Source organism: Hyperolius riggenbachi, chromosome 6 (assembly GCF_040937935.1).
Source record: "Hyperolius riggenbachi isolate aHypRig1 chromosome 6, aHypRig1.pri, whole genome shotgun sequence".
Classification (NCBI taxonomy): Eukaryota; Metazoa; Chordata; class Amphibia; order Anura; family Hyperoliidae; genus Hyperolius; species Hyperolius riggenbachi.
The window spans coordinates 167178131-167196190 of record NC_090651.1 but is presented as its reverse complement, the minus strand read 5'-3'; the positions used below and the strand labels follow the sequence as shown (position 1 = coordinate 167196190).

The 18060-nt window shown below is 44.1% G+C and overlaps 1 protein-coding gene across 2 annotated transcripts in view; it reads right to left on the bottom strand.

Moving 5' to 3' along the window:
• MYH9 (myosin heavy chain 9) overlaps window positions 1–18060 on the bottom strand; it is a 191028-nt gene that overhangs the window by 47680 nt on the left and 125288 nt on the right. For both annotated transcript variants that reach the window (XM_068240187.1, XM_068240186.1), the window contains exons 27-31: window positions 11199–11343; window positions 5889–6095; window positions 5683–5787; window positions 2677–2829; window positions 1015–1263 (exon numbers count right to left, since the gene is read on the bottom strand). In XM_068240187.1, coding sequence (XP_068096288.1) covers window positions 1015–1263; window positions 2677–2829; window positions 5683–5787; window positions 5889–6095; window positions 11199–11343 — 859 coding nt within the window. The remainder of the gene's footprint in view (window positions 1–1014; window positions 1264–2676; window positions 2830–5682; window positions 5788–5888; window positions 6096–11198; window positions 11344–18060) is intronic.

Below are 18060 nucleotides of genomic sequence, written 5' to 3'. Positions count from 1 at the left end.
ATAATGGAGAAGCCATAAAAGGACGGTGAGGGAGCCATCGCACCTCATGGGGCTGGAGGAAGCCCCAGTAAAGTATAAATACGAGAGATGCCATCTCATGTTTCCTTTAAGGATAACCGCAGAAGTCCCTTTTCTTTGCAGAGTTATTAGTACCTTCCATAAATGCTGGATTATATAAATTAGTAAAGTATAAATCATCAAATAGCACGCCCCTGATGTAATTTCAGATATGGAAATCTCAAATACCTTCAGTTAGGGCTTTTAGGGCTGGTTCACATGGGTGTTTGCAGGCATTAAACGCAGTTTTTTGGGTGACTGGCAAAAGTGACATTTTTAGGGATCGAGTGCTATCCCATGCAAGTGTATTTAGTAGAAGCTTTTGCAGGCTTTCATGAAAGCCTGTCAGTAGGTCCTGGCGTCTTGTCTCAAAAGCAACATACACTTCTAGAACTCTTGCCGTTGTTGGCGTTGCATTTTAATGCCAGCAAAAGCCACTGAGGGCCCATTCACACTAGAAGAGCTTTTGTGAGCGTTTTGCGATTAGCTTTTTTTTTTAATTGCTCCCATTCACTTTCATTAAAATCGTGGGGGAAAAAAAAAAAATCGCAGCGATTTCACGATTGCGTATGCGAAAATCACAGCAATTTTTTTCTGCGATTTTAATGCATGGGAGCGATATAAAAAAACCGCTAATCTCAAAATGCTCAGAAAAGCACTTCTAGTGTGAACCGGCCCTGAAAGCCAACAAAAGCCTGTATTTCTACTTCCTGTACACAAAATACCAGCCCTTTCTTCCAAAAGCCCAGAAACTGCGACGCTCTCAAACACTATGCACTGAAACCCATTAAAAGCTTAGCTGTTAAACGCTGGTGTTTAAAAAAAAAAAAAAAAAATAGATGGCATTTGAATGAGACACTGAGCAGAAGCTTGTCAGAAGCCTGTGTGAACCAGCCCTTAATTCAATTAACAGATACACAAATAGCACTACCCCTGTAGGGCAAAAATGTTTTGAACCTGGTCAAACTTCTTCTGCTTCTTCTCCAAGTTGGACACAGTCTGGCGTTGGTGGTCAAGATCCACACCAAGATCATCCAGTTCTTGCTGAAGTCTTGTTTTAGTCTTCTCAAGCTTGTCATATGCAGCCGCTTTCTCCTCATACCGCTGATTTGCAGCTTCAAGATCTTTCAGCAATTTCTTTTTCAGTTCTTCAACTGTCTCTAGGGAACCAACACTCTCTTCCATTCTTTTTTTCATATCTGCTATCTGGAAACATAAGCAACTTCTTAGCGAATGTATAGGAATACACATACTATTATGACATTTCATCACAAAACCATGCCATCTGCGCCCCTCCAAATTTTTTTTTTAGTACAGTTCAAATACAAACAGCTACAATCCTACTTGTCAGTTTTCACATATTACCAAAAAGTGAAAGCATCCACCAAGTACACCTAATTTTTACCTTGCCATAAATTTAAAAAGGAAATATCAAATCATGTAAAATCGAGATGGGGGGAAACAAAACAAAACGACACTGACCGGTTGGGGTAAATAAGGGATTTATAATAGATAGCCTCTCACCCTTGCCCCACTTTGTTCCTCTTCTCTCTATGCTTCCACTTTCTGCCCCTTTCAACTCTGTTGCCCTCTTATGGACCTGTGCCTCTCCCATCTCAACTTTTGTTACCCACGTTTAGTTATTTCGCTTCTCGCCCCTTGTTCACCCCCCCCCTCCCCCCCCCAAAAAAAATATATTCTCTACACTCCACCCCTCCCCCCAAATTTTTCACTCTGTACTCAGTTTTCCCTCAATTTCTTTAACCAGTCTTTTCCATCTTATCCATTTAATGCAAAAACTAAGCACCTCTTCACACTGCATTTCATTCTCTATGCCCATTGTGTTCTCCATTCTTCCACTCACTCCATACTCATTCCCATTGTATCAATTACCAAGCATCATTGCTCATCCTATTTGTGTTAAAACACTGCAAAAAAAAAATTAAAGTAGAGATTGTCAATGAGATGCAAATTCTGCTTTACGTGGAGATTTAATGCAGCTTAGAACTGCAGGAAGTGCATTTAATTGGCCCAGTTCCAAACTTTACAATTTTCTTGCAAGCTGGAATTCTCTACATTTCACTGACCATTTCTATTAAAGCAAACCGGCTTGTGCGGCACAATTGTAGATACTTACCTTAGGAAGCCAGATATCCTCTGCCAGCCGGATCCAACGATGGGACCCCCGAGGCGCAGCCACTCTGCGCCTGCACAGTAGCATGGACCTGTCGGCTTTGGCAGAAAATGCCAAGCCGGATCGGGTCAGTGCTACTGCGCAGGCAGCTCACGCATGCGCACTAGCACGGACCCGATCTGGTTCAGTTTTCCTGCCAAAATCCAAGCGGTCCATGTTACTGCACTTGGGCATGCTGTTGACTTTTCAGCTGGACCCAGAGGAAGGACAGTAGAGGGAAGCCTCTGGATTATTCAGATACAACCAAATTGAGCACTTTTCTCCCCTACAGGATGCCTTTAAACATATGGGCTGATGTTTTGTTATGCACTGCGATAAGCAACAATGCGGGATAAGCTATAAGGCAGTAATAAAAATGCCCCCTCTATCCTTTGATTAAGGTTAAACATTAATTCATTCCACCGCTACATTCAATTGAAGCGCACCTGAGACTGCAATGTAGAGACTTGCTTTACAAGGTTTTTCTTTGCTTCTTCTTCTTCCTCCAACTGCTCAATTAAACTACTTTTCTCTTCCTCCATTTGTTTTAGTTTTGTACTAAGGCCCAGTTTTTGACGTGTCTCTTCTTGCAAGAGTTCCTAGATGGCAAAGAAAGAAAAACAAAAAAAAAATGAGACAACTTAGGTGTTAAACATGGTAGAATTTCTCTGAAATATGCGAGGTTCTCTTTGGCAGTAGGGCAGACATTTCCAGACTCAAGCTGTAAATACATGCTAGGATAAAAACTTTGCTGAGGCAGCAGTTCATGCCCATCTAAGCTGAGAATTCTGAACCAGAGGCTGGACCGTGAACTGACAGCAACTCCAAATGCGCTCTTCCTCCCACCAGAAGCCACTTTGCTGTTGACTTTTATTACATTTTGTTACAGTATTGTATAAACTGCAAATATAAAACAAATTTAAAGCCCATAGAAAACAACCCCCCCAAATGTGTTTATACTAATGTACATCCAAATTAAGGGTTTTCTGAAAGTAAATCTATCTACATTTCACTGTGTAACACGTGACAATTTACAAATTCAACTTACAACCTCTCGGAACAGAACCTTTTTATCAACAGGGGACTGCCTGTATTTTTATAAGGGGGCAAGAAATGTCATACAGCGCTATTACATACAATTTAAATGATCCTGTCCAAGCCTAAGGATTAAGTAAAAAGTTGCAAATCACTGCAGATTACACTACACAGGGTCATTCCAAACTCTGTTCCCCTAAATGCCTCACCAAGTTATGGATACACTATTATAACCGATGCAGAAAATCTGAACAGTCAGGCCCGGATTTACATCACAGGAGCCTATAGGCACAAATGTTCTGGCACCCTAGACTTTGCCCTCCATGAATCCACAAACCCCCCGCCAAAACCACACCGTAAGTATGCTAGCTGACCCAGCTTTCACACCTCTTCCCTACTTCCCCTGCCCAGCACAATTAGCCACAGGTAGTCCTTAGTATTGAGGGCACTTCAGGCAACCTAATAGTAAGTAGCTTTGCCTCCAAGTGTTAAGCTGCATACACACATCAGACTATAGTCTTTGGAAAATGAAAGATCACAGACCAATCTTACCACCCTTCATGTAGTACGAGAGCCATACCTACACAGTCTTTTCTATGGAGCTGAACTCTACATCAGAAAAAAATCTTTGCAAGATGCTGCACACAAACATCCTGCACACACTCAAAAGATCTGTTCCTGCCAAAAATCCATTCCTGCAAAATGCAATGATAGTCTATGAGAGCTGCAGATCATCATACACACATGATTTAACTGACATTCATCTGCAGATCAGATCCACCAGGATGGATTTTCAGATCTGCGATTGTCTGATCTGCAGATGAATGTCCGTTAAATCATGTGTGTATGATGATCTGCAGATCTCATAGACTATCATTGCATTTTGCAGGAATGGATTTTTGGCAGGAACAGATCTTTTGCAGATACTGATCTTTTGTGTCTGTACAGCATCTGTGTGTGCAGCATCAAGATTTTTTTCTGATGGGGAGTTCAGCTCCATAGAAAAGACTGTGTAGAGTATGGCTCTCATACTACATGAAGGGTGGCAAGATTGGTCTGTGAGCTTTCATTTTCCAAAGACTATAGTCTGATGTGTGTATGAGCCTTTAGGTAGCTAAGGATGTCCCCAGCTGAAGGGAGATCTGATCTGTGGAATGCCGAGAGCCGGTTAAGTAACCTCATTTGCACTCAGCTGGGAACTTTGCAAAGGGAGGGAGATTCCTTTCCATCATCAGGCGCCTGTAGGCACGTGCCTAAAGTGCCTTATGGAAAACTGTCCCTGTGAGCGCCGCATAGACCACTGTATTAATTGCAGCTATGGCAGCACCCAGTGGAGAATAAGGGCATGGGAATAGACTACTGTAGTATGAAAAGTGGAGATTGCTGCGTGAAAAGGAGTGTGGGGGCTTGTGGGGTTTTGATGGGTGGCCAAGTACTAGGTTAGTGTTGGGAGTAGGTAGGGGTAGGCTAGTTTGACAGATCGTGGTAAGTTAGCATTAGTAGAAAAAGTTGAGCTTAGCGTGAGAGGAAGGTTAGGTAAAGCAATAACAGAATATCGGTAAAATTACAAATGTTATTTTATTGCAATTTCCAGCACTAAATAGGAGAAGAATAACCGCTTGACTATGAGCTCGAATTTCCCCAGAGTCCTTTATTGATGTATGCATTAGAACTGGTCCTTGATGTTTAAACTCTTAACTGCCTACAGTTTTGCAAATTACAGGGTTTGTTTTTTTGGGGGGTTTTTTTTAAGTGGTTCAGTACAGATGTAGTCCTGCTGGTGGCTGTGCAGCTCTAAGGCCTAGTGCACACCAGAGCGGTTTGCGATCCGCGTGCGGATCCGCTAGGGTAAATTTCAGTGGGCTGGTGCACACCAGAGCGGGAGGCGTTTTGCAGAAACGCATACTCCCGGGCTGCTGCAGATTTTGGATTGTGGATGCGTTTCTGCCTCAATGTCAAGTATAGGAAAAACACAAACCGCTCTGAAAAACTGGACTTCAGAGCGGTTTGCCAGGCGGTTTTTGTTACAGTAGCTGTTCAGTAACAGCTTTACTGTAACAATACATGAAATCTACTACACCAAAAACGCTTCATGCTAGCTGAAACGCTACAGAAAAAGTTTCAAAATCTGCTAGCATTTTGCGGATCTGCTAGCGGTTTTTGGTGTGCACCAGGCCTGACAGGACATCGATTGCAACGGTTCACTGTCACGCACTCACTCCTTTCTCGCCGCTGCACCAACTTGCTCTGCTATCTCAGTGACAGCAGAGCTACCGCATCTCGGTCATTTCATTGGCTCCCGACTCCGTGATTACTAGGAGCCAAACAATCAATAGGGAAAAGGACACCTCTGGTCCTTAAGGAGCCAGAACCATCCAGCCCCACAAGGGTTCAAAAAATGTAAGTTTTAAACGTACCTGAGTGTCTTGTAGCTGAGATTCCAAGGTGGAAAAGTCTTTGTTAAGTTTGATAGATTTACTGTCCGCTTGAGATAAGAGGCTAGTGACACTGTCCAACTCAACCTAAAGGAACAAAATGGTTTTGGTTTTATTTGTTAGTATTTTGGATAAATAAAAAAACAAAACGCCTTTCCTTGCGTTTAGTAAGAATGTCTGCAACATACCTGTAGTCTGTTCGCTTTTTCTGCCAGATCTGCACGGATTCTGTCACCTTCTGTTACTTTAACTAGCAGTTCTTGAACTTGTGCTTCAATTTTCTTTCTTTTGTGTTCAGAGTCCCCTTTGCCCTGCATAAGAGCTTTCACCTCATTGGCCATCTCATTACGCTCACTTTCAAGGGTCTGTTTAGCTTTTTCCAAGTTTCCTTTTACCTACAGTGGGGGAGGGAGGAAATCCTGTAAACAATTCAACTCAAGCCACAAATCTGACGCTCACAAGATTGCCTTTTTTTATATAGGTTTTTGCACAGCCTTTATATTCTGCTCTTCAAGCAAAAGTAGGGGGACCAATATGAAAATCATTTATATTTAAAGGCAATCTAAAGTGTGAAGAAACAACAAATCGTTTTACTTACCTGGGGCTCCTTGCAGCCCCCTTGAGTCATCCTGTGACCGCTCCTCCGGCTAGCAGTGGTGACCCTCGCAAAGCTAGCCGGCCACGCGCCTCCACGAGAGCTGAGCATGTGCAGTACGTGAAAATCCCTACTGCGCATGTTCAGAGCACTTCTGGCAGTGGGTGAGCGGCTCAGGGCTAAGCATGCGCAGTAGCCACCGACTGGCAGCCACCAGCCAGCTTTACGGGGATCGCCGCTGCTCAATGGAGGAACTTGATGGACAGCGCTGTTGATTCCAGGGGTCTGTAATCCACAGGTAAGTTAAACTGATTGTCTTTTAGCTTTAGTAATCCTTTGAAGTGATAGTTGATCTATCAATGGCTGGGGAGTTGGGAGGATCTTCCCTCCATAAGGAGAATCTTTAAAAATCGCAAATCTTTAAAAATTCATTAGCCCACTACAATTCCAGCACTTATGCTGAAAGCTTTCCGAACACCATTATTATTATTTAGTATTTATATAGCGCCGACATCTTATGCAGCGCTGTACAGTGTATATATTGTATTGTCACTAACTGTCCCTCAAAGGAGCTCACAATCTAATCTCTACTATTATCATAAGTCTATGTATGTATTATGTAGTGTAAGTACTGTAGTCTAGGGCCGATTTAGGGGTGAGCCAATTAACTTAACTATGTTTTTGGGATGTGGGAGGAAACCGGAGTACCCGGAGGAAACCCACGCAGACAATGGGAGAACATACAAACTCCTTGCAGATGGTGCCCTGGCTGGGATTCGAACCGGGGACCCAGCACTGCAAGGTGAGAGAGCTAACCACTACAATCACTGTGCTGCCCTTTATTTGCATAACTATTGAAGTCATCAGGTGTTTGGGGGCAGGGGGAATACAGTGTAGACACATTGTTTCTCATGGTCAGAGTCCTTTTGGCAAACGCCAGACCGGTTGCCATGTGCCTTTTACCAAGGAGTGGCTTCTGTCTGGCCACTACCATACAGGCATGATTGGTGGATTGCTGCAGAGATTGTTGTCCTTCTGGAAGGTTCTCTCTCTCCACAGAGGACCTCTGGAGCTCTGACAGAGTGACCATTGGGTTCTTGGTCACCTCCCTGATTAAGGCCCTTCTCTCCCGATTGCTCAGTTTAGATGGCCGTCCAGCTCTAGGAGTCCCTGTGGTTTTGAACTTATTATGGATGGAGGACACTGCTTAGTGGGACCTTCAAAGCAGCAGAACATTTTCTGTCATCGAGACAGGATTGTCTTGAGGGACAAATCTGGGAAGGAGGTCTCCATACAATTCCTTTGACTGCATGCTTGGTTCGTGTTCCAACATGATCTCTCAACTGTGGGACCTTATACAGACAGGTGTGTGCCTTCCCGACTCATGTCCAATCAACTGAATTTAGCACAGGTGGACTCCAATTAAGCAGCAGAAACATCTAAAGTATGATCATGGATACAGGAAGCATCTGAGCTCAATTTTGAGCTTCATGACAAAGGCTCCGAATACCTATTTACATGTGCGTTCTCATTTTTTATTTGCAAAAAACACGTAAACTTTTTAGTTGTCATTATGGGGTGTTATGTGTAGAATTCCAAGGGGGAAAAAAATGATATAAGGCTGTGACAAAATGTGGAAAAAGTGATGCACTGAATATTTTCCTGATATAAATCTCTCTCTCTCTCTCTGTGTATGTGTATATTTAAGTATACACAAACTTTATCCAACAAAAAGTTGTTCTTTCACCCATAATGCAGAAATGATCCTATCAATACACACAAAAAAAAAAAAAAAAAAAAAACACGGAATTTTTCAAGGCAAAGCATAAACCATTTTCTCAGAAATAGTATAACCTGTCCACTTCCATTGAAAAAGGGGAACCTGCGTGACCACGCAACAATCATTGGACATTTGCAGTATTTATTAGCGAAAAAACAAAACCACTCCTGGATACAGTGTGCATACTTTACTGGAATTAGTGTGACAAGGGTTAACTACTTGGTTGTCTTGCGCCAGTGACTACTATGACTGCCTGCTAGTGGTCACATTGTTGTCTAAATAGCTGCCAGCAGCTACCATCAAAGGAGTACCTTTGTAGTGAAGCCTGTAACCTTAACCTCCCTAGCGGTATTGACAGATATACACGTCAATACAAAAAAGCTGTGAACATAAGTGATGTGCCTTCACGTCAGTACTCTCCTGCACCTACTAGACCAGTGATGGCTAACCTTGGCACTCCAGCTGTGGTGGAACTACAAGTCCCATGAGGCATTGCAATACTCTTGATAGCTCTAAGCATAACTCTGGGATGGAGAGGCATGATGGTATTTGCAGTTGTCACAACTGGAGTGCCAAGGTTAGCCATCACTGTACTAGACCCTTGCTTGACACATTTTGGCAAGTTACAGGAAAAAAATAAATAAAAAAAGTTATGAAATTGGATCACCTTTTGCAAAAAAAATCCGGCCGGCGCTTCCTGAAAGAGGCAGAGCTTTCAGCTGCAGATCTGCCTCTACTGATGTCAATCGCCGCCTCTCCCTCTTCCTTCACAGAGAGAGGCGGGGGAGAGGCGGAGATCTGCACGCCGATTGACGTCAGGAGAGGCAGAGCTACAGCAGAAAGCTCTGCCTCAGCTTGCTGGTGTGTTCGCATGGTACATACGCAGGTACTAGCAGCTCCCTTGCAGGATTAGTTAGATGCACCATCTGTCCCAAGGAGGACGTTAAAAATTTATGCTTCTATTCCCTAGATATGTTTTGATGCGCTGAATGCGTGCATGTTTGCGCTATGCATGTTTGAGGGCCAGAGTTGGGATACATACGACACTGGGCTACCTCTACACGGTGTATGACTACGCATGAGACTTTATTCTTGTAACGAAGATCCCAGCTTTTAACTTAGCTGTAGGGACAGCATTGATTGCTGCATGATTCGCATGAGGATTTGCATGAGTGTGCAGAAGTTCATTTTAATGTTCTGCCTTAGGGCAGCACAATCCACAACCAAGATGGTCATGGATGATTGCTCCGGGATTTTGGGGGAGGGGGTCTAAAGCATTCGTATTGCGGCAGGGATGCAGCGGTTTACATATAATGACTACTGAAGCGAACTAGCAGGTAAAAATAGCAATTTTGTTCGCTTCAGAGTCTCTTTAAATTGACTGATCCATTTGGCATTAGCGACTGAATCACACAACTGAAACAAGCATGTGGCTAATCCAGACAGTCAAACATCTGATCTGCATGCTTGTTCAGGGTCTTTGGCTACAACTATTTGAGACAAAGGCTATCATTCATAGAAGTGTGTTCGGTGAAGAAAATCAGTGCGGGAAAACACTGCATTCGGTATTTTAGACTTCTGTGTGCTCATTCATAAAATGTTTACAGTTGCAAATATCTGCTGACCCAAGGAATTGGCATTAAACACCTCTCCACCCACATCATAGCTGGGCTCCCCCTCTTCCCAATTCATAAAAAAAAGGACAATTAATGAAAATGTAAAAGTCAGGCATAACCTCTCTCCCACCAACAAGTATGGGGTTAGTGCAGGCATGGGCAAACTTGGCCCTCCAGCTGTTAAGGAACTAAAATCCCCCAATGCATTTGCCATTATGAGTCATGACTGTGGCTGTCGGACTCCTGCAATGCATTGTGGGACTTGTAGTTCCTCAACAGCTAGAGGGCCAAGTTTGCCCATGCCTGGGTTAGTGTCATGTGCTCCTTTCCATAAAGAGTTCACCTTAAGGGCTTAAATGTCCCGATAAAGGTGGCCACTCAACATACAATTTTTTAAAAAATCTGTTCAATTTAAGAATTGCAATCAATTTTTCTGACTGATTTTAACATTTCAAAAATATGACGAAATATGACCAATGTTGGGCAGCACTGTGGCGTAGTGGTTAGCGATCTCGCCTTGCAGCGCTGGGTCCCCGTTTCGAATCCTAGCCAGGGGCACCATCTACAAGGAGTTTGTATGACAAAGACAAAAGACAAAGACAAACACTTATATTGCGCTTTTCTCCTGGCGGACTCAAAGCGCCAGAGCTGCAGCCACTAGGACGCGCTCTATAGGCAGTAGCAGTGTTAGGGAGACTTGCCCAAGGTATCCTGCTGAATAGGTGCTGGCTTACTTAACAGGCAGAGCCCAGATTCGAACCCAGGTCTCCCACGTCAGAGGCAGAGCCCTTAACCATTACACTATCTAGTCCTGTATGGTCTCCCCATCTCTGCATGGGTTTCCTCTGGGCACTCCGGTTTCCTCCCACATCCCAAAAACATACAGATAAGTTAATTGGCTCCCCCTAAGCTGGCCCTAGACTACATTATATACACTACATGATACATACATAGACATATGTCAATGGTAGGGATTATATTGAGAGCTCCTTTGAGGGACAGTTCACGAATGCGAATATACATATACATACATACATATATATATATACATACATATACACACACACACATACATACATACATACATACATACATACATATACACATATACATATATACATACATACACACACACACACACACACACTATAGTAATACAGTATAAATTGTATACACCATACAATCTTTAGAAAAACTGACGAAAACTTTCCAGCATTCGGGACCGAAAAAAATCCAAAACAAAACCCGATCTGATTTGTCGAATTATAAAAAAAACAAAAGCTTTTGATTTTTTTCGGGAGATCTGATCCTATTTATCGAATTGCCGTAAAATCAGATCATTTTAGTGTATATTGTTTGGCCACCTTTAGCCTGAAGCCCCCCATATGACACTGCTGGAGATTGAGAACTGACTATGAAAGCAGTTTTGGGAGGTCCTTTTTTAGTGTTGAAAGGAGGGGGAAACAGCCTGGAAGGGGAAGAAGACAGGTGAGTTGAATAAAAGTACCCGTTTTGTCTGCTCCAGCTGTTCAGAAAGCTCTTCAAAAGCTTGCACATGTTTCTGTCTAAGTTCCTGAATTTGAGCTTCATGAAGCCGAGCTTCTTCATCCAGGCTTTTCTTCAGGTAAGCAACTTCTTGCTCACGTTTTGTACTGTAAAATGCAGAACATAAAACTTACTTCAAGCACAACAGGATCCCATTGTATTTACAACTTACAATTGTACCTATACTTCTAAAACTGACCCTTTATGCTGGGAATACACAAATGAGATTTTTCAGCAGATTTACTGTCTGACCGTTTTTACGATCGTTTTCTCATAGAAGTGAATTGAAAATCGATCAGAAAAACGATTGAAAAAACAGATTAGACATGTCAGAAATTATCAAACCATCTATGCCAAAAAAAACAAACCTCATGGTGTATTCCCAGCATTAGTTTCATTTTATATTTAGTCGACCTGAACGCATAACTTCCTCTCTGCTTTAAAAGATATGCAACAGCATAAAAACCTTTTGAAGAAAAACATGTTTGATAAAGCTAATACAAATCCTGAAATCTGCACGCTTTCTACTTCTTGCTTTCATTGGAGCAGACATTAACATCCTGTGCGATCAATTCAGCTCATCTGCCGTAGCAGCCAGGCGACGGGAGAGATCAAATTACAACTTGTGATTAGAAACAAATGAGGGTGGATTAGACAGGCTAAACTCTCTAAATGCATACAGGGTGCATTTCGCTCGGTTTTCATTCTGTCCTGTGCAAATGTTCAGGTCCACTTTTTAAGTTAACCCCATTTTGTGGTCTCTACTCAGAAAAAAAGAAAAAAGGAATACAGCATAGCTATTTATGTGCTTGGTACTGTACTTCAATGTATTTCATTTCACCTTGTGTATCCTTTAAAGACCACCCCCGGTCAAAAAAAGTTTGAATGGCAATACATATGTAGTGTTAGATGAACATATAAAGTTCTTGAACAGACATTTATATCTGTAGTAGCACTTCCATCTTGCTCCTTATGCTGAAGCCTTGCCTCAGCATCGTGTCCACCCCTCCATCATGCTGCCCTCCCTCAAAGAGAACCCGAGGTGTGTTTGAAGAATGTTATCTGCATACAGAGGCTGGATCTGCCTATACAGCCCAGGCTCTTTTGCTACCTCAAACCCCCCAAAGGTCCCCCTGCACTCTGCAATCCCTCATAAATGACAGCCTCACTGTGCAGGCTGTGTTTACATCTGTAGTGTCAGTCTCGGCTGCTCCCCCGCCTCCTGCATAGCTCCGGTCCCTGCCCCCGTCCCTTCCCTCCAATCAGCAGGGAGGGAAGGGACGCAGGCGGGGACCGGAGTTCTGCAGGAGGCGGGGAGAGCAGCAGACTGACACTATAGAGATAAACAGTCCGCTCTGACAAGCTGCTTGTCAGCAGTGCTGGCTGTGATTTATGAAAAATTGCAGAGTGCAGGGGGACCTTAGGTGGGTTTGGGATAGCAACAGAGGCTGGGCTGTATAGGCAGATCCAGCCTCTGTATGCAGATAATATTCTTCAAATCCACCTCGGGTTCTCTTTAAAAAGAATATGTGCTCTAAAATGTTTACAGCAAAAAGCATACCATTCTATTCATTATGTTCTCCTGGGCCCCTCCGTGCTGTTTCTGCCACTCTCTGCTGCAAACCTGGCTTGTTATTGCCAGTTTTACAAACAAACCAGCTTGTGATAGGCTCACATAAGCAGAGCGTGCGAGTCATACAGAGCTTGCAGGGGGCCTGGAGTGGGAGTGTATAGCTTCTGCCAATGACAAGAAGTGCAGCACATTCCACACATTCCAGCCTCTGCCGACAGAAGAGAGAAGATTAGATCATATAACAGAGATGATACAGCCACTGTGCAAGTAAAAAAGGCTGCAGTAAGTCAGAGCACATTAGAACAGGCAAAGGAACTTATAGGATAGAAGAACTAAGGCTAAAAAATTTGTTACAGAGTCTCTTTAAAGAGACTCCGTAACAAAAATTGCATCCTGTTTTTTATCATCCTACAAGTTCCAAAAGCTATTCTAATGTGTTCTGGCTTACTGCAGCACTTTCTGCTATCACAGTCTCTGTAATAAATCAATTTATCTTTCCCATGTCAGACTTGTCAGCCTGTGTCTGGAAGGCTGCCAAGTTCTTCAGTGTTGTGGTTCTGCTATGAACTCCCCCTTCCAGGCCCCTCTATGCACACTGCCTGTATATTATTTAGAATAGGGCAGCTTCTCTCTTATCTTTTACAAGCTGGATAAATCGTTCTCTGAGCTGGCTGGGCTTTCACATACTGAGGAAATTCAGACAAGGGCAAAGCTGTTTGCAGGAAGAAAAAGAGCAGCCTGAAACTTCAGTGCATGAGAGATGCAGGGGGAAGAAAACACACAATGATCTCTTGAGATTCAAAAGGAAGCTGTATACAGCCTGCTTGTGTATGAATGTATTTTCTATGTGTGGACATACTGTACATCAACCTACTTTGTTTTGGTGGCCATTTTGTTTGTTTATAAACAAACTTTTTAAAACTGTTTTTAACCACTTTTAATGCGGCGGGGAGCGGCGAAATTGTGACAGAGGGTAATAGGAGATGTCCCCTAACGCACTGGTATGTTTACTTTTGTGCGATTTTAACAATACAGATTCTCTTTAAGGTTCATACACACCTACCATCTGTCAAACTTGTCTGTTAAGCCCCATACACGCTCAATTGCGGCCTTTTATGCAGCACAATTGTCAAACAGATTTTGCTGTGAAACAAGTTGAAAAACAAACAAACAAAAAAAAAAAGTATTTTTCTATTGTTCAAAGAGCTGATAAGACCACTGATAAATCAATCCAATAGTTGGTAGGTGTGTATGAACCTTTACTCTCTGCCTGCATCAAATTACATTTCTTTTCACAGTTTGCAGGAGAGTGGGGAGAAAAGAACTGCTGTAGCCAGTCTGTCAGTTTGCTATAAATTCTCATTTCAGATGTCGTCTTCCTGGATTAGATTACATCTCTTTTCACAGTGATTGTAGGCTAAAGTCCTATACACACACGCAACATTGGTCTTTTATGCAGCACAATTATCAAACAACTTTTGTTGTGAAACAAGTGTAACAACCAAAAAACATTGCTTGCTATTTTGTTCACACAACTGATAAGACGTCAAGCCAACTGCTGGATTGATGGCTTACCAGTTGTGAGAGCAATAGCAAGCAACGTTTTTTTGGTTGTTCAACTTGTTTCACAACAAAAGTTGTTTGATAATTGTGCTGCATAAAAGACCGCTGTTGAGTGTGTATGGGTTCACACTTATTAAAAACGTAGCTGTGACTCCATTGTTTGGCCCGGATAAAAAAAAAATGGAGCCACGGATAGTAATGTTAAAAATAGCGTCAGTCTTCACAAAAAAAAAAAAAAAAGTGAGGTTGCGTTCCGGGGGACCAGTTTTCAAAATATGAACAGACGGTCCGGATTTGCATGATTTTCACAGACAGGGGTAGTGGAGAAAAAAAGTAAATGGCAAAAACGGATCCCCCTCTACACAGGCAGATTTGGACACAGAAATGAATCGGTTTCTGTGTCCCAGCCTGTGGGAGAAAAACCACACTTTGTGATTGAATATATCTTGGCAACTTATTAGGGTTAATTATTAAAGCAACCTACTTTAACGTAGGTACTCTAAGGTGGACAGTAATTATATAATTCTGCGGACCATCGATCGTCTGATTCGATCCTTATATAATTCAGAAACAACCATTTGGGCCCACTAATGTAAGTAAGGAAAGCTGATAACCAATCCGTTGTGATTGATGAAATCAATCTGATTTAATTTTAGCTTTTCAGTTAGTGGGTCTGAATGATAGTTTCTGACCAATATTACAATCAAAACAGGTGATCGATCATCTAGAGCAGTGTTTCAACATTTTATGGTATGTACCCCTTTTAAAATCCTGTACTCACCAAGTACCCCGTAGCATAGTAAACATCACAAGTACCCCTTGACAAATATATATTTAATCGTAGTCCATGATAATTGGTTCTAAACAATTTCCAAGCATTTACTATTGCTTTTAATTAGCTAAAATACTAATTTGGTGTTTTAAATACGATTTATCATTTTCTAAAACTCTGAATTTGTTATTCTTGCTTAACCACTTCCCGACCGCCCACTACACAGGGGCGGCGGGGAAGTGGAGCCCTGCAGGACGGCCTCACCCACAGAGGCGGCGGTCCATTTAAGGGCATGGGCGGAGCGATCGCGTCATCCGTGACGCGATCCTCCGCCGGCGCCTGTCACCGCTCGCTCGCCGCAACATCCCGCCGGCTATACGGAAGCGCCGGCGGGATGTTAACCCCGCGATCGCCGCATACAAAGTGTATAATACACTTTGTAATGTTTACAAAGTGTATTATACATGCTGCCTCCTGCCCTGGTGGTCCCAGTGTCCGAGGGACCACCAGGGCAGGCTGCAGCCACCCTAGTCTGCACCCAAGCACACTGATTTCTCCCCCCCCTGCCCCAGATCGCCCACAGCACCCATCAGACCCCCCCCCTGCCCACCCCCCAGACCCCTGTTTGCACCCAATCACCCCCCTAATCACCCATCAATCACTCCCTGTCACTATCTGTCAACGCTATTTTTTTTTTATCCCCCCCCCCTGCTCCCTGCCCCCTCCTGATCACCCCCCACCCCTCAGATTCTCCCCAGACCCCCCCCAGACCACCCCCCCCTGTTTACTGTATGCATCTATCCCCCTGATCACCTGTCAATCACCTGTCAATCACCCGTCAATCACCCATCAATCACCCGTCAATCACCCCCTGTCACTGCCACCCATCAATCAGCCCCTAACCTGCCCCTTGCGGGCAATCTGATCACCCCCCCACACCAATAGATCGCCCACAGATCCGACATCAGATCACCTCCCAAATCCATTGTTTACATCTATTCTCTCCTCTAAACACCCACTAATTACCCATCAATCACCCATCAATCACCCCCTATCACCACTTGTCACTTTTACCTATCAGATCAGACCCTAATCTGCCCCTTGCGGGCACCCAATCACCCGCCCACACGCTCAGATTGCACTCTGACCCCCCCTTATCAATTCACCAGTGCATTAATTACATCTGTTCTTCCCTGTAATAACCCACTGATCACCTGTCAATCACCTGCCAATCACCTATCACCCATCAATCACCCCCTGTCACTGCCACCCATCAATCAGCCCCTAACCTGCCCCTTGCGGGCAATCTGATCACCCACCCACACCATTAGATCGCCCGCAAACCCGCCGTCAGATTACCTCCCAAATGTATCGTTTACATCTGTTATCTTCTCTAAACACCCACTAATTACCCATCAATCACCCCCTATCACCACCTGTCACTGTTACCTATCAGATCAGACCCTAATCTGCCCCTTGCGGGCACCCAATCACCCGCCCACACGCTCAGATTGCCCTCAGACCCCCCCCCCCCCCTTATCAATTCGCCAGTGCATTAATTACATCTGTCCTTCCCTGTAATAACCCACTGATCACCTGTCAATCACCTGCCAATCACCTATCACCCATCAATCACCCCCTGTCACTGCCACCCAACAATCAGCCCCTAACCTGCCCCTTGCGGGCAATCTGATCACCCACCCACACCAATAGATCGCCCGCAGATCCGACATCAGATCACCACCCAAGCGCAGTGTTTCCATCTATTCTCTCCTCTAAACACCCACTAATTACCCATCAATCACCCATCAATCACTCCCTATCACCACCTGTCACTGTTACCTATCAGATCAGACCCTAATCTGCCCCTTGCGGGCACCCAATCGCCCGCCTACACGCTCAGATTGCCCTCAGACCCCCCCTTATCAATTCGCCAGTGCAATATTTACATCTGTTCTCCCCTGTAATAACCCACTGATTACCTGTCAATCACCTATCAATCACCCATCAATCACCCCCTGTCACTGCCACCCATCAATCACCCCCTGTCACTGCCACCCATCAATCACCCGCTGTCACTGCCACCCATCAATCAGCCCCTAACCTGCCCCTTGCGGGCAAACTGATCACCCACCCACACCAATAGATCGCCCGCAGATCCGACATCAGATCACCACCCAAGCGCAGTGTTTCCATCTATTCTCTACCCTAAACACCCACTAATTACCCATCAATCACCCCCTGTCACTGCTACCTATCAGATTAGACCCCTATCTGCCCCTAGGGCACTCAATCACCCGCCCACACCCTCAGAATGCCCTCAGACCCCAGCCCTGATCACCTCGCCAGTGCATTGCTTGCATCCATTCCCCCCTCTAATCACACCTTGAGACACCCATCAATCACCTCCTGTCACCCCCTAGCACACCTACCCATCAGATCAGGCCCCAATTTGCCCCGTGTGGGCTCCTGATCACTCGGCCAAACCCTCAGACCCCCTTCCGATCACCTCCCCAGTGCATGGATTGCATCTATTTTCCCCTCTAACCACCCCCTGAGACACCCATCAATCACCTCCTGTCACCCCCCTAGCACTCCTATCCATCAGATCAGGCCCAATACAACCTGTCATCTAAAAGGCCACCCTGCTTATGACCGGTTCCACAAAATTCGCCCCCTCATAGACCACCTGTCATCAAAATTTGCAGATGCTTATACCCCTGAACAGTCATTTTGAGACATTTGGTTTCCAGACTACTCACGGTTTTGAGCCTGTAAAATGCCAGGGCGGTATAGGAACCCCACAAGTGACCCCATTTTAGAAAAAAAAGACACCCCAAGGTATTATGTTAGGTGTATGACGAGTTCATAGAAGATTTAATTTTTTGTCAAAAGTTAGCGGAAATTAATTTTTAT